This window comes from Anomaloglossus baeobatrachus, chromosome 11 (genome assembly GCF_048569485.1).
Source record: "Anomaloglossus baeobatrachus isolate aAnoBae1 chromosome 11, aAnoBae1.hap1, whole genome shotgun sequence".
Classification (NCBI taxonomy): domain Eukaryota; kingdom Metazoa; phylum Chordata; class Amphibia; order Anura; family Aromobatidae; genus Anomaloglossus; species Anomaloglossus baeobatrachus.
Genome location: NC_134363.1, coordinates 54,955,000 through 54,976,135, shown reverse-complemented (window position 1 = coordinate 54,976,135; position 21,136 = coordinate 54,955,000). Strand labels below are relative to the sequence as shown.

Genomic DNA, 21,136 nt, shown 5'->3' with positions numbered 1-21,136 from the left:
CAGTTCTGTGTACATATTGCTAATCCCTGCCTAACCCTCCCTGTATACACTAGCATAGATAAAGAGATCTGGGCCGTACTATTCGCTACTCGCACGAAAAGCACGGCTTTCGGGTTATTTGCTACTTAGCGGGTATTTCCCATTGACTTACATTGCGCCCGCTACTCGTAATGAATATGCGAGCAGCGGACATTACCCGCTAACAGCAAAAAGAGTACGAATAGTCAACTAATCACTCAACACAATATATATATATATATATATATATATATATATATATATATATATATATATATATATATATATATATATATATATATATATATATATATATATATATATATATATATATATATATATATATGTATTTCTATAATATGGCACCTATCACACACTCCTGTGAACACCAGCCAAGGGTTTGTCATTCATAAGAGCAGTCATGATAGGCATTGGGGTCTTGTGCAGACCCCCGCCTGTCATGACAACACATCAGAGTGCAGCAATTGCTGCACACTTAGGCCCCTTTCACACATCAGTTTTTTGCCATCAGTCACAATGCGTCAAATTGTGGAAGAAAAAACCCCAAAAAAAAAAAACAGATCTAGCGACCGATGCCACTGGGTCCGTTTTGTTCTCATCGACTTGTATTAGGGACGGATGGCCTCACGTTTCATCAGTCGTTCGACGAATCCTTTGAAAAATGTTTGTCCGTCGGACAGAGACAACGGCCACAGTAATGTTTGTCTACGTCAAAAAAACGGACAGTGACGGATCCATTGCCATCTGTCGTTTGGTAGAATGGAAGCCTATCAGTGCAGGATCCGTCAAATGACGGAATCCGGCGAAGGATTCCACTTTTTTTTAACTGAGCATGTTCCAATTTATTATTTAGCCCCCAGCTAGTCGGATCCATCAAAAAACGGATCCGTCGCATCAGTTTAGCCACAATCTGCAATAGATCTGTAGAGATAACTGATTGCAAAAAAAAAAACTGATGTGTGAAAGGGGCCTTAGCATGACCATTCCACGGGCCCATGCAGCACCTTAAATGCTGCTTTTAGAGACTGACAGCAGCATTTAACAAGTTGCCAGCAGCAAACAGAGCTTAGCTCCACTTGCGGCTGTTAGAGGCAGATGATGGCTGAATAACACATCAATTAAATGCAGGCTCAGCTCCTGAGCCCGCATCAAAGAAGAGGGCAATGTACCAGTAAGTCATAACAAAAATCAGCTAAACAAACAGCACCAGGGGATACGTTTTCTCAAACTGAAAAACCCCTTTAACATTCCGAGGTGTAGAAAACGCATTAAATCTAATGCTACCCTTGTAACTAGCTGCAGTAAAAGCCAAAATAACGACTCACACCTCAGTTCTGAAAGACATTTTTCCTTTATTTCATTCGGTCATGTTTCCCCATTGACAGACTATGTTCACAACTAAGGCTTCACTCCTGATTGTAGATTCCTAGCTTTCCTCCGTGTAGTTGGAGGGTTACAATACTGCTGAGTGGCTTTACTGAACCATTTACTCTCACAGCCAAGGCCGATCTGACACTGACGTCTCCCCGGGGGTAAAAAATAAAAAATTATAATCTGGTGACAGAGGTCCTTGGTGGTGGTCGGGGGATTCCTGTGGGCGCAGCAATAAGTCTTTTCATTGAAAGTTAAAGGTTTTAGTTTGAATTCTATACAAAAGTGCGGGCTCCAAAAGTAGCATCTTTGAAGATTGTCGTCCCCCCCCAATCCAAAAATTTGTGTTTTATGTATTTCCTATAATAAAAAGACAAAATTACAAAGGGAAATTGGAATTTCATGGCATTCATTTCCCTTCCACTGCAATACTAAAGTCCACACAATCTGCTGGGTTGGAGTTGGCACACAGGCGGTGGCTTCGCTGGCGTTCCTCTTGAAGGATGGCACCGGTCTTAAAGAATTACGCACTTCCTTTTGGAGGATTTCTTCTTTTTGCCGTTGTTGATCTTCTCTTTGTGCTTGCGGATTTCACGGACGAGGGTGTAGAACGCGTCTTCGACTCCCTTGGTGCGAAAAAAAAAAAAAAAAAAAAAAAGAAAAAATTAAGAGTGAAAAGTAGATTTACCGTAGATAGGAATTTTCCCCCACCAAACTATGTCCCCGAGAGCAGTAACAACAGGATGGGAAAGTCATCTCTGCTTACACAATCCTTTCCCTTTCTATAAACACTTGAAGCCACCAAACAATGCGGAGCCATTTGTCACTCCTTGTAGCATTCTTGTACAATACTGATGTGCGCCTGGCATGATACAAATAGATCAGGGGGACAATACAGCCTAGTTTATAGGTCACATTGTGCATACAAATCATACAACATGTCAATGTACAGTTTATATACTTGATAGTTTCTATTGCACCATCTGTAGCCTCGCCGCTTTTCGGCTAAGACCACAACGCAGGTTATGTAGGGAATGATCCCTATATGTCGCTGCTACACTGCAGGTAATAGTGTCGCGTTGCAACCTGTAAAGGTACCAAGATATGCAAGTCGCAAAAATATCCAAGTGAATCCAACATTCTGCAACTTGGTGGTCAAGAACCTTTAAAAGGTTTCATTGCAAGAACATCCACTTGCATTATGTAGAGCCCTTTAACACTAGAAGTCCCAGAGAGGGGTCATTTAACATTTCTACCATTGGAACCCTATGGAGCTCGAAATTCCTGGGACTTCTAGTGCTAGTAGTGTAGCCCGTATTCCAGACAGAGAAAGCCGTGTAGCCCCAGCCAAACCACAGAGGTGGGAATAACTCTTAGTAACCGCCCCCACCAAAAAATAAATACACAAACACACACACAATGCCTCCTGCAATAAGGGGGGGGGGGGGGAAATAACCAGAGCGGAAAGAGAAGAAAAAAAACAAGAAGAAGAAAAAAAAAAAACCACCACAGCAAGAGCAAGAAAAACCCAGCAAGAAAAAAAAACAAAACACAAAAAACAAAACAAAACAGCAAGGGCAAGAATAAAAAAAACAGCAAGAAAAAAAGCAAAGAAAAAAACAAAAAAACTTTTGTATAGCATCTACATGCACCCCAAGCACAAATATCTACTCATGTTTAAAAAAACATTGCAGTCATCGAACTGGTAAAATAATTAGTTGCCGTGACCGGGCAATGACATTAAGGCCAGTTTCAGATGTCCATGTTTCATCAGTTACAAGCCACACATATGACATGTACCGGAGAAAATACCTGTCTGAAATAAAGATTATCTATATTCACCTGTATCCACCGCTGCTTCTTCGGCTCTGCTGTCTCCTGCTCCTGACCCCCGCTAATTATACTCACTGAATATTCACTGCACCTCAGACCAGAAAGCAGAAGCAGTGCTGGGGACAGCATCACTGGGACAGATGAGTATCCAGCAAGCAGTGTGTGTGCAGTGACGTCCAGGTGGTCATCAAAGTTCCCAATAAACTCTGATGACAACCCCGCGCTACAGCGTGTGTCACGACGGTGACTTCACAGGTTCATCAGAGTTTATTGGGAACTCGGATGACCTTCTCTTCTAGAGTCACTGCACACATACTGCTTGCTGGATACTCACCTGTCACCGGCGATGCTGTTCCCGACAATGCTCCTGCTTCCAGGTTTAAAGTGCCGTGAATATTCAGTGAGAATAATGAGCGGTGGTCAGAAGCAGGAGACAGCAGAGCCGAAGAACAGCACTGGAGAGAGGTGAATATAGAAAATATTTTTATTCCAAAGACCCGTGTTTTCTCCGGTACGTGTCACACGGAAGACATCAGTGTGCGATCTGTGTGACACCTGTGATGCCGGAGGAAAAAAACAGACATGTCTCCGTGTGTGCGTGTGGGGCGGGTCACACGGTCCATGTGAAAACACAGATGGGTGTGTAACTCCTAAGAACAACATGGGTACGTGTGGCATCCGTGTTGAAAACAGATGTCACACGTACCTGAAACACGGACGTCTGAAACCGCCCTAAATCCACTAATGAAGGGAGAAGAAGTGTAAAATACTTTTGGGAAAAAACCTTTGCTGCTAACATAAAAAATAAAAATAAATAAATAAATCAGGCAATATGGCTCCACATGTTACATATTACGTGTGTACCTGAGGATGGTAATAGTAAATTTAGGCCTATACTTTACATACAGTTACTTCCACACTAACGCTACGCCGAAGTCTTACCTGTCTCGTTTTGGCAGATGTTTCTATGAAGGGAATCCCGTAGCTCTTTGCTAGATCCTGTGCCTGCTTGGTGTCCACTGTCCGGGAAGGGAGGTCACATTTGTTACCAACTAAAACCATGGGGACGTCATCTGAATCTTTTACCCTGTTGATCTGTTCTCTGGAGAAATAAGAAGTAAACATACCAATCTTAATAAAAACTGATATGTGAAATGGAATATAAAGAGGTGAGATATTCATACACATCAATACTGAAATCGCAACTCCAGGAAAGAAAAGTTGTCAAAGATTATGGTGGTGGAGGATAGGGGGGCTTGTGCAGTAATGTGCAGTATCCAGACCCCTCTAGTCTTCATCCCAGGTAGACAAAAAGCTCTTAGTGCATTGATGTAGTTATGGAACCAGAGGTGCTGCCATTTCTATTACACATATAGCTGGGATGATTTAAGAAACCCAGCACTTGCCGGGGTTGGACCCAATGGCCCCTTGAGGTCCCTTCTAACTCTACCATTCTCCAAACTATGCCAGGAGCAATTTATAAACACACCAGGCTGCCGCATGTTCCTGGCGCTAATGTGAGCAGTCTGCAGGGCCTAAACCTATTTACATGTCCTACAGTGTCTACAGACCCTTCTCACACCTGGGACATCACTGATCAGTTATTACACAGGAGCTGCCAGCAGAGGATCTTGATGATTTTTCCAAGTGCATTCAGCACCACAAAACCTCTCAGATGACTATTAAAGAGAATCGGTCAGGTGATTTTGTAGTACAGTACTAATGTTTTCTGTAAGGAGACCTTTCAGGATCAATAAGTTTTATTGCTCTACCTTATCCTGTTACCTTGCTTAAAGGCCCAGTCACACTAAACAACTTACCAGCGATCCCAACAACGATCCAACCTGATAGGGATCGCTGGTAAGTTGCTAGGAGGTTGCTGGTGAGATGTCACACTGCGACGCTCCAGCGATCCCACCAGCAACCTGACCTGGCAGGGATCGCTGGAGCGTGGCTACACGAGTTGCTGGTGAGCTGTCACCAGCAACCAGTGACCAGCCCCCAGCGCCGTGTGGAAGCGATGCTGCGCTTGGTAACTAAGGTAAATATCGGGTAACCAACCCGATATTTACCTTGGTTACCAGCACACACTGCTTAGCGCTGGCTCCCTGCTCTCCTAGCTACAGTACACATGGGGTTAATTACCCGATGTGTAGTCTGGCTATGTGTGCAGGGAGCAGGAGCCGGCACTGACAGCGTGAGAGCGGCGGACGCTGGTAACGAAGGTAAATATCGGGTAACCAAGGTAAGGGCTTCTTGGTTACCCGATATTTACATTGGTTACCAGCGTCCGCAGAAGCCGGCTCCTGCTGCCTGCACATTCAGTTGTTGCTCTGTCGCTGTCACACACAGCGATCTGTGCTTCACAGCGGGGGAGCAACAACTAAAAGAAGGGAATTTTGTTTACTTACCGTAAATTCCTTTTCTTCTAGCTCTAATTGGGAGACCCAGACAATTGGGTGTATAGCTACTGCCTCCGGAGGCCACACAAAGTATTACACTTAAAAGTGTAAGGCCCCTCCCCTTCTGCCTATACACCCCCCGTGGGATCACGGGCTCCTCAGTTTTAGTGCAAAAGCAAGAAGGAGGAAAGCCAATAAACTGGTTTAAGCAAATTCAATCCGAAGAAATATCGGAGAACTGAAACCATTCAACATGAACAACATGTGTATACAAAAAAACAGAGGCGGGTGCTGGGTCTCCCAATTAGAGCTAGAAGAAAAGGAATTTACGGTAAGTAAACAAAATTCCCTTCTTCTTTGTCGCTCTATTGGGAGACCCAGACAATTGGGATGTCCAAAAGCAATCCCTGGGTGGGTAAATTAATACCTCATGTTAGGGCCGTAAAACAGCTCTTTCCTACATGGAGGCAATAGCCGCCTGAAGGACTCGTCTACCTAGGCTGGCGTCCGCCGAAGCGTAGGTATGCACTTGATAATGCTTGGTGAAAGTGTGCAGACTCGACCAGGTAGCTGCCTGGCACACCTGCTGAGCCGTAGCCTGGTGCCGTAATGCCCAGGACGCACCCACGGCTCTGGTAGAATGGGCCTTCAGCCCTGAGGGAACCGGAAGCCCAGCAGAACGGTAGGCTTCAAGAATTGGTTCCTTGATCCACCGAGCCAGGGTGGATTTGGAAGCTTGCAACCCTTTACGCTGACCAGCGACAAGGACAAAGAGTGCATCCGAGCGGCGCAGGGGCGCCGTGCGGGAAATGTAGATTCTGAGTGCTCTCACCAGATCCAACAAATGCAAATCCTTTTCACATTGATGAACTGGATAAGGACACAAAGAAGGTAAGGAGATATCCTGATTGAGATGAAAGGGGGATACCACCTTAGGGAGAAACTCCGGAATCGGGCGCAGAACCACCTTGTCCTGGTGAAACACCAGGAAGGGAGATTTGCATGACAGCGCCACTAGCTCGGACACTCTCCGAAGAGACGTGACCGCTACTAGAAAAGTCACTTTCTGTGAAAGGCGAGAAAGGGAAACATCCCTCATAGGCTCGAAAGGCGGCTTCTGGAGAGCAATTAGAACCCTGTTCAGATCCCAGGGCTCTAACGGCCGCTTGTAAGGAGGGACGATATGACAAACCCCTTGCAGGAACGTGCGTACCTGAGGAAGTCGTGCTATGCGCTTCTGAAAAAATACAGATAGCGCAGAGACTTGTCCCTTAAGGGAGCCGAGCGACAAACCTTTTTCCAAACCGGATTGCAGGAAGGAAAGAAAAGTAGGCAATGCAAATGGCCAGGGAGAAACTCCCTGAGCAGAGCACCAAGATAAGAATATCTTCCACGTCCTGTGGTAGATCTTGGCAGAGGTTAGTTTCCTAGCCTGTCTCATGGTGGTAATGACCTCTTGAGATAATCCTGAAGACGCTAGGATCCAGGACTCAATGGCCACACAGTCAGGTTCAGGGCCGTAGAATTCAGATGGAAAAACGGCCCTTGAGACAGCAAGTCTGGCCGGTCTGGTAGTGCCCACGGCTGTCCTACCGTGAGATGCCACAGATCCGGGTACCACGACCTCCTTGGCCAGTCTGGAGCGACGAGGATGGCGCGGCAGCAGTCGGACCTGATCTTGCGTAGCACTCTGGGCAACAGCGCCAGAGGTGGGAACACATAAGGCAGCCGGAACTGCGACCAATCTTGAACTAAGGCGTCCGCCGCCAGAGCTCTGTGATCGTGAGACCGTGCCATGAAGGCCGGGACCTTGTTGTTGTGTCGTGACGCCATTAGGTCGACGTCCGGCATCCCCCAGCGGCGACAGATCTCCTGAAACACGTCCGGGTGAAGAGACCATTCCCCTGCGTCCATACCCTGGTGACTGAGGAAGTCTGCTTCCCAGTTTTCTACGCCCGGGATGTGAACTGCGGATATGGTGGATGCCGTGTCTTCCACCCACGTCAGAATCCGCCGGACTTCCTGGAAGGCTTGCCGACTGCGTGTCCCTCCTTGGTGGTTGATGTATGCCACCGCTGTGGAGTTGTCCGACTGAATTCGGATCTGCTTGCCTTCCAGCCACTGCTGGAAGGCTTGTAGGGCAAGATACACTGCTCTGATTTCCAGAACATTGATCTGAAGGGTGGACTCTCGCTGAGTCCACGTACCTTGAGCCCTGTGGTGGAGAAAAACTGCTCCCCACCCTGATAGACTCGCGTCTGTCGTGACCACCGCCCAGGATGGGGGTAGGAAGGACTTTCCCTTTGACAATGAGGTGGGAAGAAGCCACCACCGAAGAGATTCCTTGGCCGCCTGAGAAAGGGAGACGTTCCTGTCGAGGGACGTCGACTTCCCGTCCCATTGGCGCAGAATGTCCCATTGTAGTGGACGCAGATGAATCTGCGCGAAAGGGACTGCCTCCATTGCTGCTACCATCTTCCCAAGGAAGTGCATGAGGCGCCTCAAGGGGTGCGACTGGCCTTGAAGGAGAGATTGCACCCCTGTCTGAAGTGAACGCTGTTTGTCCAGCGGAAGTTTCACTATCGCTTGGAGAGTATGAAACTCCATGCCAAGATATGTTAGCGATTGGGTCGGGGTTAGATTTGACTTTGAAAAGTTGATGATCCACCCGAAACTCTGGAGAGTCTCCAGCGCAACGTTCAGGCTGTGTTGGCATGCCTCTTGAGAGGGTGCCTTGACAAGTAGATCGTCCAAGTAAGGGATCACAGAGTGACCCTGAGAGTGCAGGACTGCCACTACTGCTGCCATGACCTTGGTGAAGACCCGTGGGGCTGTCGCCAGACCGAAAGGCAGAGCTACGAACTGAAGGTGTTCGTCTCTTATAACGAAGCGTAGAAAACGCTGGTGCTCTGGGGCAATCGGCACGTGGAGATAAGCATCCTTGATGTCTATTGATGCTAGGAAATCTCCTTGAGACATTGAGGCGATGACGGAGCGGAGGGATTCCATCCGGAACCGCCTGGTTTTCACGTGCTTGTTGAGCAGTTTTAGGTCCAGAACAGGACGGAAAGACCCGTCCTTTTTTGGCACCACAAACAAATTGGAGTAAAAACCGTGACCTTGCTCCTGAAGAGGAACAGGGATCACCACTCCTTCTGCCTTTAGAGAGCACACCGCCTGCAGAAGAGCATCGGCTCGGTCGGGAGGCGGAGAAGTTCTGAAGAATCGAGTCGGAGGACGAGAACTGAACTCTATCCTGTACCCGTGAGACAGAATGTCTCCCACCCAACGGTCTTTGACCTGTGGCAGCCAAATGTCGCCAAAGCGGGAGAGCCTGCCACCGACCGAGGATGCGGAGAGAGGAGGCCGAAAGTCATGAGGAAGCCGCCTTGGTAGCGGTTCCTCCGGCTGTCTTCTTTGGGCGTGAGTGAGCCTGCCAAGAATCTGAGCTCCTCTGATCCTTTTGAGTCCTTTTGGACGAGGAGAATTGGGACCTGCCCGAGCCTCGAAAGGACCGAAACCTCGACTGTCCCCTCCTCTGTTGGGGCTTGTTTGGGTTGTGCTGGGGTAAGGATGAATCCTTACCCTTGGACTGCTTAATGATTTCATCCAATCGCTCACCAAACAGTCGGTCGCCAGCAAAAGGCAAACTGGTTAAGCACTTTTTGGAAGCAGAATCTGCCTTCCATTCTCTTAACCACAGGGCTCTGCGTAAAACCACGGAGTTGGCGGACGCCACTGCCGTACGGCTCGTAGAGTACAGGACAGCATTAATAGCGTAAGACGCAAATGCAGACATTTGAGAGGTTAAGGGTGCAACCTGCGGAGCAGATGCACGAGTGACCGTGTCAACCTGTGCAAGACCAGCTGAAATAGCTTGGAGTGCCCATACGGCTGCGAATGCTGGAGCAAACGACGCGCCGATAGCTTCATAGATGGATTTCAACCAGAGCTCCATCTGTCTGTCAGTGGCATCTTTAAGTGAAGCACCATCTTTCACTGCAACTATGGATCTAGCCGCCAGCCTGGAGATTGGGGGATCCACCTTGGGACACTGGGTCCAGCCCTTGACCACGTCAGGTGGAAAGGGATAACGTGTATCCTTAAGACGTTTGGAGAAACGCTTATCTGGATAAGCGTGGTGTTTCTGGACTGCTTCTCTGAAGTCAGAGAGTGGTCCAGAAAGGTACTCAATTTACGCTTGGGATACCTGAAATGGAATTTCTCCTGCTGTGAAGCTGACTCCTCCACTGGAGGATCTGAGGGAGAAATATCCAGCATTTTATTGATGGACGCTATAAGATCATTCACCATGGCGTCACCATCAGGTGTATCCAGATTGAAAGCGGTCTCAGGATCAGAGTCCTGATCAGCTACCTCTGCCTCGTCATACAGAGAGTCCTCCTGCTGGGACCCTGACCAGTGTGATGAAGTCGAGGGCCGCTCCAAGCGAGCTCGCTTAGGTCGTCTGGGACTGTCGTCCGTGTCAGAGCCTTCCCCCTGGGATGCATGGGACACCCCCGGCGCACGGGGTTGTTCCAACTGAGGGGGACCAGGGAATTCAACAGAGCCCATGGTCTGAGTTACCGGTCTGGACTGCAAAGTTTCCAGAATCTTTGTCATAGTCACAGACAATCTATCGGCAAAAACTGCAAACTCCGTCCCCGTCACCTGGACAGTGTTCACAGGTGGTTCTCCCTGGGATAGCAGAGCACCCGGCTGAGCAAGTGCCACAGGGGCCGAACATTGCACACAATGGGGGTCAGTGGCACCAGCCGGTAGAATAGCCTCACACGCGGTACAAGCAGCATAGAAAGCCTGTGCCTTGGCACCCTTGCTTTTTGCGGACGACATGCTGTAGTCTCCTCTGAGCAATCTGGGAGGGTATATAGCCAAGAATCAATAGCGACCGTACAGTGCAATGTATAGCATGCAAGCATAAAAATACAAATGTACACTTCGGCACTAGTGGGGTCAGCACCACAGGTGCTGCTTACCGCCCGCTAAAACGCGGGTGTGTGGTCGCCAGAATCCCGTGTCTGGGTCTCCCAGAACTTGTCTCCCTTCTCCACTGCACACAGGAATGGCTGCCGGCGTCCTGTGAAGAGGGGCGGGCCGTGGGCGTGCCCCAGACAAAGTGCGGGAAACTGGCGTCCCACTGTGCCCAGTGAGGGGGCTGGAGTATGCAAAGCAGACTCCAGCCCTCGGCGCTGACGTTTTTGCACAGCGTCCCGCCCTTCCCCTGACTGGCAGGCCTGGGGGCGGGAAAGAACGAAACTAGGCCGCAAAAGCCGGGGACTCGATTTGTAATCGCGGCCGTCGTATAAGCACGGCCAGCGCGGAAGTCCCCGGCGCACCACAAATCACAGCCGCGCCGCAGTGTAAAACTGCCAGCAGCGGCCGGCGCGGCAGTTCCTAACACATTAATTCACTCAGCAAAGCTGTAGTGAATAATAGCACAAGCGCGCAGCGCTACTGTCCCCGGCGCACTAGCACACCCAGCAATGCTGCAGTGTGCTGTGCGCAGTCTGTTCGGGGACACAGAGTACCTGTAAGGAGCAGGGCCCTGTCCCTGACGATACTCAGCTCCATTCCAGCAGGTTCTCCGGGTCTGTGGATGGAGCCCGGCCTCAGTGCCTGGAGACCGGTAAGATCCCACTTCACCCAGAGCCCTAAGGGGGATGGGGAAGGAAAGCAGCATGTGGGCTCCAGCCTCCGTACCCGCAATGGGTACCTCAACCTTAAACACCGCCGACAAAAGTGGGGTGAGAAGGGAGCATGCTGGGGGCCCTAGTATGGGCCCTCTTTTCTTCCATCCGACATAGTCAGCAGCTGCTGCTGACTAAACAGTGGAGCTATGCGTGGATGTCTGACCTCCTTCGCACAAAGCTTGAAAACTGAGGAGCCCGTGATCCCACGGGGGGTGTATAGGCAGAAGGGGAGGGGCCTTACACTTTTAAGTGTAATACTTTGTGTGGCCTCCGGAGGCAGTAGCTATACACCCAATTGCCTGGGTCTCCCAATAGAGCGACAAAGAAAATGGCCCAGAACATTCAGCAACAACCAGCAACCTCACAGCAGGGGCCAGGTTGTTGCTGGATGTCACACACAGCGACATCGCTAGCAACATCGCTGTTACGTCACAAAAGTTGTTCTTTAGCAGCGATGTTGCTTAGTGTGACTGGGCCTTTAGGCTCCATTCAAGCTAGAATTCAGTGTCTCCTGTAGGCTAGTCTTGTACATGTATATACAATTTGCATAGTCACTGTTCCCCCCACCCACCTCCCAGTGCATTCACTATCACTGCTGAGAGGTGGGAGGGAGTATGGGTGGGGGCAGCAGTGCAAATTCAGTTCACATTTACTTTCACTGAAGCCAGCACTGAGAGGAAGACCAGGGCATATATAGTTTGTATTTACATATGCTTGACTAGTTACTATATCACACTGAATTCTATGGAGCTTACAACAAGAGAACAGGATAAGGTAGAGCAATAACACTTACTGATCCTGAAAGGTCTCCAATAGTAATGTACCAGAAAATCACCTGACAGATTCCCTTTGATGACCTCACTGATAGCAGCTGGGATTTCTCCAGTGGCTCATACTCCACACTGAATAAATAGGGAAGCTTTGATGAAAGACATTGCTAGCTGCATGTGTACTTGAAAGTATTACCAGGAGGAGTAGCAGAGGAATGACATCTATTTTTACTTATTTGGACCAAGCGTGGGTTATCACAGTACAAAGTATCCCCCATTTAACTCAGTGACTTGTCAGGTCAGCTACAGGGGACAAGCCAGAATTTACACCGGGACAATGTGATGCACAATGGAGTGTGCCAAAAAACTAGTGACTTCGGCAGTAAACCCAAATCTTACTCTATGCAATCGGCATCATACCCAATGAAATCAGGGGTGTGGGAGCAATGTGCACCGACGGGTACAGGAACCAAAACGAGGAACAATTTTTATGGATCCTTGCATCCTCAAAATCAGAAAGTTACACCTTTATCTTTGTTTTTTGAGGGACAAGGTTTTGTTTTTTTTAATTCAATTATCATTTTTGGCCAGGAATATTTTTCTTACTGTCCTTTTTTTAGGTGGTGTGGTTTCTTTTAAACACAAGACCACCACTGTCGTCCGTGTCGTCTTTACTTCAGTTGAGTGCTTTGCGGCGCCACAAGTAAAGAAAGCGCTGACGGCAGCGCCGGCCAAGATCATCAAGGAGTCTATGTGCTTGCGGGCCGCAAGAAGCAGGTAAGAGGACACCGTGGGAACGGAGGACAGGTGAGAATTTTTTGTAGGACCATAGAGTATAAGCTGAGGGGGGGGGGCTTTTCCGCATAAAAAAAGTGCTGTAAAAGCCAGAGTATAGACGATACTTAGAGAATGTATAAATTAAAATATAATTAAGAAAAAAAAAAAAAAAGCATCAGTCACTTTTTTTTTTACTCTAGTCCACGTAGCTCGTTTTTTGTTTGGGGTCAATTATAATTTTCAATCAGAACCATTTTGGGGCACAAACAAGCTTTCCTCCATTGTTTCTTCTTGGGATTTTTCTTCGCCAACAATTTAAAGGGAACCTGTCACCAGATTTGGGGCCTAAAAGCTGCGGCTACCACCAGACTCCGAGGTGAGTATTATAAAGATGTTTTTACATTCTACAGAGCGGCCTGGGCTCTTATATACTGTATTCTGGAATGCTGCATATGAGAGCTGCCTGGTGGTTATAGTCTGGGTTCCCTTTAAAGGGAACCTGTCACCAGATTTGGGGCCTATAATCTGCGGCCACCACCAAGTTTGCTTTTATATACAGCATTCTAACATGCTGTATATAAGAGCCCAGGCCGGTGGTATAACATAAAAATCACTTTATAATACTGATCTTAACGGTTGCTGCGGTGGGAGTTGTGTGAGATCGGCGTCTCCGTTCTCCGGTGTCGGCGCCTCCTCTTTTGCCCATCTTTGTTGTTCTTCTCTAGCCGCGGTGCATGACGCGTCCTACGTCATCCACAGTCGCCGGCATTGAGGTCCTGAGCAGGGCAGATCAAAGCATGAGCGGGACCGGCGAGTGTGTATGACGTAGCTGCATCATGCCCACAGGCTTCAGAAGGAGGACGAAGATGGCCAAAAGAGGAGGCACCGGACAACGAAGCTGCCCATACGACCCAACTCCACCGCGACCGTTTAGATATTATAAAGTGATTTTTACGTTATACAGTGCGGCCTGGGCTCTTATATACTGTATTCTGGAATGTTATATATAAGAGCCCACTGGTGGTGGCTGCAGCTTATAGGCCCCAAATCTGGGGACAGGTTCCCTTTAAGACTTTTGCACTAGGTAGACATTTTAAAGAGGGTGAGGGAGATGACTTCTTAAGGCTTTTTTTTTTTTATTTGACTTAACCGTGCAATCTTCTGATCACTCCCATGACACCCTGGAATACTCCTGTATTCTTTTGTTTTATTGCCTGCCCGGGGCCCTTCGTCCCGTGCTGTGCACTAATGGTGCTTTGTGCCAAACTATATTGCACCAGCTCAAAAAAACATGTGTCAAATGTCATTAAGACAAAATATACGATGAGATTTCCCAGAATAGCACCACTTTGGTCTGAAGGCTTTGCCTGGTACGGCAGCTCAGCCCCATTTACGAAGTGTTTAACTATGTTAGACCCAGGCTCCATTAATAAGGCCTCTGACCTGTAATGATGGACATCCTCAAAGGATTTTGTATTATTAATAGCAAAAACACACAGAAATCCTTCTCCGGTCCGCATGTACTGATCCCTCATGGCACTATACTCCTCTTGACCTGCGGTGTCGAGAATGTCCAGGAGACATGTTTCACCGTCTATGACAACCTGCTTCCTGTACGAGTCCTGCAATAACGGGAGACATCAACACAAAGGACACGATCACATCTCATTTACCGGAAATATTGAGATACTCAGGAGGAACCTTTCCAGAATTCCTATAGGACACAGCCCTTACTGACCAAAAATGCAGCCAATCTATGGGCTGTGTACTGTACTTACGAACACTGGTGGCTTCAAAACGGATCCCAGTGTTCCCTCAAAATATAGGTGGTGACCGGTGTCTGGCAGCCTCTTATGTTCTCTTAAAATCCCTTACAGGCTCAAGAGACCCATTTCTGTACGTTTCTTGGAATAAATGTTTGATGTAAAAGGATTTTCCGTGACTGTGGTAAAAATGGCCCCCATCACATATTTCAAACTGCATTTCACTCACCCCAGGGCTATGGGGTGCTCTGTCCCGGGCGGTGTACTACTGGGATGTGTCACTGGGTTGCCGTTGCCCGGTTCTGTGACACTGAGGGTCGCTGTGTACAGGGGAATATTTAATAAAGTTTATGTCGTGACGCCACTTGCGGGTTGCGGTTATGGTGATGGACCGCCGCTGCACAGTTTCTCCACTGGGGCTGATGTTGACAGCTGCCTGGATGTTAGACCCTCCGCAAGTAGGGCCGGGGCCCGAGGGGGGTAGGTGATGGAGTAGGTGCGGAAAGAAGGTAGGCCACTCAAGGGATTGCAGTGTATCTGGGTTCTGTACTCACAGCAGTTGGATGGCTGGTACCTGGAGGAAGGCTGGTGTTCACCGCTGGTTCCCTTAGTCCCAGTGCCGGGTTGATGACCTGATGGCTTCTTTCCCCTGCACCTTTCTCAAGTTGGTGGGTCCCCTTGGCTTGGAGCGTCTGGGGTTCCCCTCCAGTCAGTCTCTGGTCCGTATGGCAGGCAGTATGAACCCTGTAGGGTCAGTGTCCTTTTCCGGTCCCTGGTTCTCCCGTTACTTCTGATGCTCCCTTACTTCTAAGGTCAGTGAGGTCCTGGATGGTCCCCTCATTGCGCAGATTTTATCAGGTCTGCCTGAAGCGTTTGCTTGACCTAGGGCTCTGTACTACATCGGTGCTATGGTTCCGGGAGTACTGCACCGTACTCCACCAGCAACCACACGCCTGGGCCCTCAGGTCACCGTCACACTCCCGTGTCAGAGCAGTTATGTCCATCTCCTTTCACTTCCACTTACTGTCGGACTGTCCGTCCCCTCCCACCTGGTCATCGTCTAGTGGACTGGATCGGCTCCACCCCCGGGTGGCCATCCATTGGGTCCAACTCTAGTCTGTCACCAGTCTGTGGATGGGGAAAAACTGGGATTTTAATGTGTTTTGCTGTTACTGACACTGGTCTTCCAGGTTTCTGTGGGTAGGCCCTGCATCTTTGATAGGATGCAGTACCTTGTAGTGCCCTGATGGGTTCAGGGGCGCTACACATTTAATCTTAGTCATACAAGAAACACAACTCTAAACGTGTGCCTCAAGTGATAGACGAGCAGCATTGTTAGCAAACATACCTGACTCAGCTGCCAAAACAGGGCTGTGACATGAGAAGAAATAAATCTCCTCCTCACTGAGATGAGCAGATTCATTCTGCTCTGTCAGACAGCTTTATAACAGGGCCCAGTTACTGACTGAGAGAAAGGAGTATACAAACAAGGCCGAGGCCACACGGGGGATTTGTGCGAGTGCTCGCATGACAATCGACACACACTCGCAGCACAGCAGGAGCCGAGGGTCATACGACTGTGGTACAACCGTGCAATCAGACCACAGTTGCGGAGAGGGGGAGGGGGAGGGGGGGGCCGACACTGCAGATAGGGGGGGGGAAGGAGGAGGCAGGCTGGCGCTGCGGAGGGAGGGATTTATCTCCTCTGTTGCCGGCTGATGTGAGAATCACACTGCTCTCGCATTACACCGGTGTAACAAGTGCAGTGCGATGTTTCTCTCACCCCATAGACTTGTATAGGTGCGAGTGCAACAGCATCGCATTACAGTTGCAGCATGCTGCGACTCTTTACTCGGTCCGATTAGGGCTGAGAGAACAATTGCTCATGGGTGCTGCCCCATAGAGTAACATTGGTCTGAACAAACAATAGAACATTTATTTCTTCTCATTTCACAGCCCTGCTCCGGCGGCTGAGTGAGGCATGAATGTCAGTGGTGCTGCCACTCTGACAGTTGAGCTGCATGTCTCAAGCTGTGTTCCTGCAGTTGACAATCTATCCTGAAATACAATAAGGGAGGCTGCTGATCGAAATATGTGACGGAGGCCATTTTTATCACATTATTGGAGAACCTCTGAGCTAAATTAATAAATTCTTATTCCCAAACTGTGACATTGTTCTACAATACATTTTACCACGATTGACACAAATCTGGCTTCGTTAGCCCCCAGGAATCAGTTGTTGTTGGCAGGGCCACCCACATGCCCTTCTTTAACCCTAAGAAATCTGCTAGGGTGACTCTGTTCTGGCTCACAGGGGGTCCAGAAGGAAAAAAACACTATGAAATTCCTACAGTGGCAGGTTGGAGGCACTAATCAGGAAAAACTGTAAAACCTGTGCCAATCTAACCCTCCACCATTGATCTGACAGCAGAAAACGAGTGCCAACAGCCACGTAACCCGCTGCATACCTCAATGGTGGGATCGTACTCGTCAACAAAGTGGTTCTGGATGAGTTGGATGGTCAGAGCGCTCTTGCCCACGCCTCCAGCACCGACAACGACAAGCTTATATTCAGTCATTTCACTTCCACAGATCCTTCCTGGAAAACAGAAGAGGAAGGTGAACAGGTCAGAGTCATGGCAATCAAGGCCATGCCATACGCCTAATTCATTAAATGGCATGCGCCTCTTCAGAAACTGGGCACATCGTACTCCTGTTAAAAAAAGACGTACATGTGCAACGCCAGCCTCAATGACATCAGGAACCGTATTATCCATCTGGGATTCATAGGAGGACTCACATGGCAGCCATGGGCCCTGATTCCAGTGATGTGTGACAGTGCTCAGAATGCTGAGCCCTGTATAACCCCGCCCACACCACTGATTGGCAGCTATCTATGTACACTGCATTGGTAGTGGCAGGATTACACAGCTGAAGGGACTAGTCCTGCATTGATAATGTCCTGCTAATAAAACACTGATTGTATTAAAACAGCAACACAGCCCAATAAGTGACGCATTACTGGAATCAGGTTTTCTGGGAAAGACTATAAAGGGCTACAATATTTTATTCTCATGATGATTGGTAAAAGGGGTTTTCCACTACTTGGACAACCCGTTTTTAAATAAAGTAGCCTCCCTTGTAAAATAAGACAACATATATGGTACTGCCCTTCTGCTCCCAGGGTCTGCTTGGGTTTGGGTGGCATGATCATCAGTGGCCCCTATTGAGCTCTCTTCTTGCACTTGTCCTACATTTGTCCAAGAGAAGTAAAAGCACCCGTGCACCAACAACAGCTTCTGGACTCCCGTGGCATTCCATTGTAATGAGAGCACAGCGCCCGCACCGTGTGATACTCCCTCTCTGGTGCAGGATTTGATAGCACTATTTTTTTCATGGTGCCTTACATGTGGAAAGGGCTATACATAATAAAAATAAGTACAATACAAGGCACGGACTGGTACAGGAACAGAGGATATAACCCTGTATTACTCCTACCGAGTTAAAAGGATTGTGTCACCCTAAGCACATCACCTTTACAGGGAATATCGCTCATATAAAGCCCACACCTTTAGTGATCTAATCGCGGACTCCCTTCTACAGCAACAGGAGTTTATTCAAATATGTTAATTAACTTTTTGGTGCACCCTGGGTGTGGCCAACAGGCTTAGTGCACCAACCTGCCCACTAGTTTTCCTCCCTCATTGGTGGAAAATGCTGCCATTAACAGTGAACAAGTCGGAGCATGGAAAACTAGTGAGCCTCTTGGCCACACCCAGGGTGCACCAAGAACTTAATTAACATATTTGTTTAAACCGAGGTAGCAATGTGAAGAGTAAAGGTGTTATACAGGGCTGATGTCCTTTACAAGGCGATGTTCAGACGCCCTATAAAGAGGTTCTCTAGTGATCGTCTGCAGCCTTCACAGGCTATTCCATGGAGAAGAAACACTGAAGGGTGTGGAGTATCAGTGGCTACTGATTTGGGGGGGGGTCCGTCGCACCCAGTTCCGTGGTGGAGGTGGGGGGACGGGACGTCGTACCCCGTTCCGTGGTGGAGGTGGGGGGACGGACATGGCACCCCGTACCGTGGTGGTCGTTGGGGACGGACGTGGCACCCCGTACCAAGGTGGTGGTGGGGGACGGACGTGGCACCCCGTTCCGTGGTGGGGGGACGGACGTGGCACCCCGTACCGTGGTGGTCGTGGGGGACGGACGTGGCACCCCGTACCGTGGTGGTCGTGGGGGACGGACGTGGCACCCCGTACCGTGGTGGTCGTGGGGGACGGACGTGGCACCCCGTACCGTGGTGGTCGTGGGGGACGGACGTGGCACCCCGTACCGTGGTGGTTGTGGGGGACGGACGTGGCACCCCATACCGTGGTGGTCGTGGGGGACGGACGTGGCACCCCATACCGTGGTGGTTGTGGGGGACGGACGTGGCACTCCATACCGTGGTGGTCGTGGGGGACGGACGTGGCACCCCATACCGTGGTGGTCGTGGGGGACGGACGTGGCACCCCATACCGTGGTGGTGGGGGGGGGAGATGGACGTTGCACCCCGTTCCGTGGTGGGGGGGGATGGACATCGCACGCCGTTCCGTGGTGGTGGGGGGGGGGACATTAAACCCCATTCTGTGGTGGGAGGGAGGGAGGGACATCGCACTTCGTTCCTTAGGGGGGGACGTTGCATGGATTAGGGGTCCACATTCCCCTTGTGCTGCTTGTTTAACCCACTTGTGCTGGACAACTGCCAACAATGCAATTTCCTAAATTTGCGTAATATGAAAGGCGCCTCTATATACAGATGTATACTGCACTTGTGGGGGGCAGCACCCAGCTGGCCAGGTAACTCCCAACGGACACTGAAGTGCTCCACCCTCTCTCTCCCACTATGGTATATCCCAGAATATGCTGATCCAGGGAACAGCTGATGGTCAGGTGACTGGGTCAGGACCATGGAGACTGTAGGAGGGGGGATTCCCAGCACACAGAGGGCGGTTCTTACCGGACTGCTGCCGTCCCGGGGGCCTGTGTCCGTCCGCTGCCTCCTCCGCTCCGCTCACTCACCGCTCTCCCAGCTCTTCTCCCCCGGGGTCAGAGCGTCTCAGGAGCTCCCATCCCGCAGCATTGCTATCGCTCCTCCCGCAGAGCTGACACCAGGGATCCGGAAGTGCCCACAGCCCCGACTGCATGGACGCGCCCAATCGTTACAGGCCACTTCCTGTTAGCGGCGGCAACCAATCAGCGGAGGTGGAGTGGTGATTGACATCCCGTGGTCCCTCCCCCAGCAGCTAGTCTACAGTGCACAGTCACCTGAGGCGGGGCTGCTGCCAGCGAGCGGGGAGGAAGCTATTGTCTCCTGTTATCAGCCAGGAAAACCCAGCTCTGAGAACCGGAACATTAACCCATTCCTGTCACTTTAGCATTTTTCCTTTTCCTCTACTTCTTCCAAGAGCCCTGACTTTTATTTTTTTTTTTATTTTTATTTTTTTACAATTTTTTTGGATTTAAAATATTTTGTACTGTACAAAAACAGATAAAATTGATTTGTGGCTATTTTCCAAGACCCACAACTTTTTATTCTTTTTTTTCCGTAACTTTTTAATTTTCTACTTTTTCCGTTACTTTTTAATCCATTTTTTTTCCATATTTTTCTGTTTTTTACATAGCTTTTAATCCGCTTTTTTTTCCCGTAAATTTTTATTTTCTCTTTTTTTTATTGTAACTTTTTATTCTTCTGTTTTTTTCTTTAATTTTTTATTCTTACATTTTTTATGTAATTTTTTTATTGTTACGTTTTTCTGTACCTTTTATTCCATTTTTGTCCGTTACTTTTTATTCCGTTTTTTTTCCGTAAATTTTTTCTCTTTTTTTGTAACTTTTTATTGTGTTTTTTTCTATAACTTTTTATTCTTCTGTTTTTTTCTGTAGCTTTTTATTCTGGGTTTGTTCTGTAATTTTTTAATCTTCCATTTTTTTTACAGAACTTTTTATTTCTCCGTTTTTTCCGTAACTTTTAATCTGTTTTTTTTCCGCAATTTTTCGTTTTTCTGTTTTTTCTGTAACTTTTTATTATTCTTGTTTTTTCTGTAATTTTTTATTCTTACGTTTTTTACCTAATATTTTATTCTTATGTTTTTTCTGTAACTTTTTATTCTTTTGTTTTTTTTCTGTAATTTTTTATTGTTACATTTTTCTGTAACTTTTATTCCATTTTTTTCCGTTACTTTTTATTCCGTTTTTTTTTTCTTTAAATTGTTTTCTCTTTTTTTGTAACTTTTTATTGTGTTTTTTTCCGTAGCTTTTTATTTTTCTGTTTTTTTTTAAACTTTCTATTCTTCTGTTTTTTTCTCATAGCTGTTTATTCTTCTGGGTTTGTTCTGTAACTTTTATTCTTCCTTATTTTCGCAACTGTTGTTACATTTTTTTCTGTAACTTTTTATTTTTCCGTTTTTTCCTTAAATTTTT

The 21,136-nt window shown here is 48.2% G+C and overlaps 1 protein-coding gene across 1 annotated transcript; it reads right to left on the bottom strand.

Moving 5' to 3' along the window:
• Window positions 1-1,371: 1,371 nt before the first annotated feature.
• Window positions 1,372-19,867, bottom strand: LOC142256752 (GTPase KRas-like). Its single transcript, XM_075328632.1, has 5 exons — window positions 19,674-19,867; window positions 17,135-17,265; window positions 14,347-14,525; window positions 4,186-4,345; window positions 1,372-2,036 (listed from the first exon to the last, which is right to left on the bottom strand). Exons 2-5 carry the CDS (start codon window positions 17,243-17,245, stop codon window positions 1,926-1,928), a joined length of 561 nt encoding a protein of 186 aa, XP_075184747.1. The 5' UTR covers window positions 17,246-17,265; window positions 19,674-19,867; the 3' UTR covers window positions 1,372-1,925.
• Window positions 19,868-21,136: the final 1,269 nt, after the last annotated feature.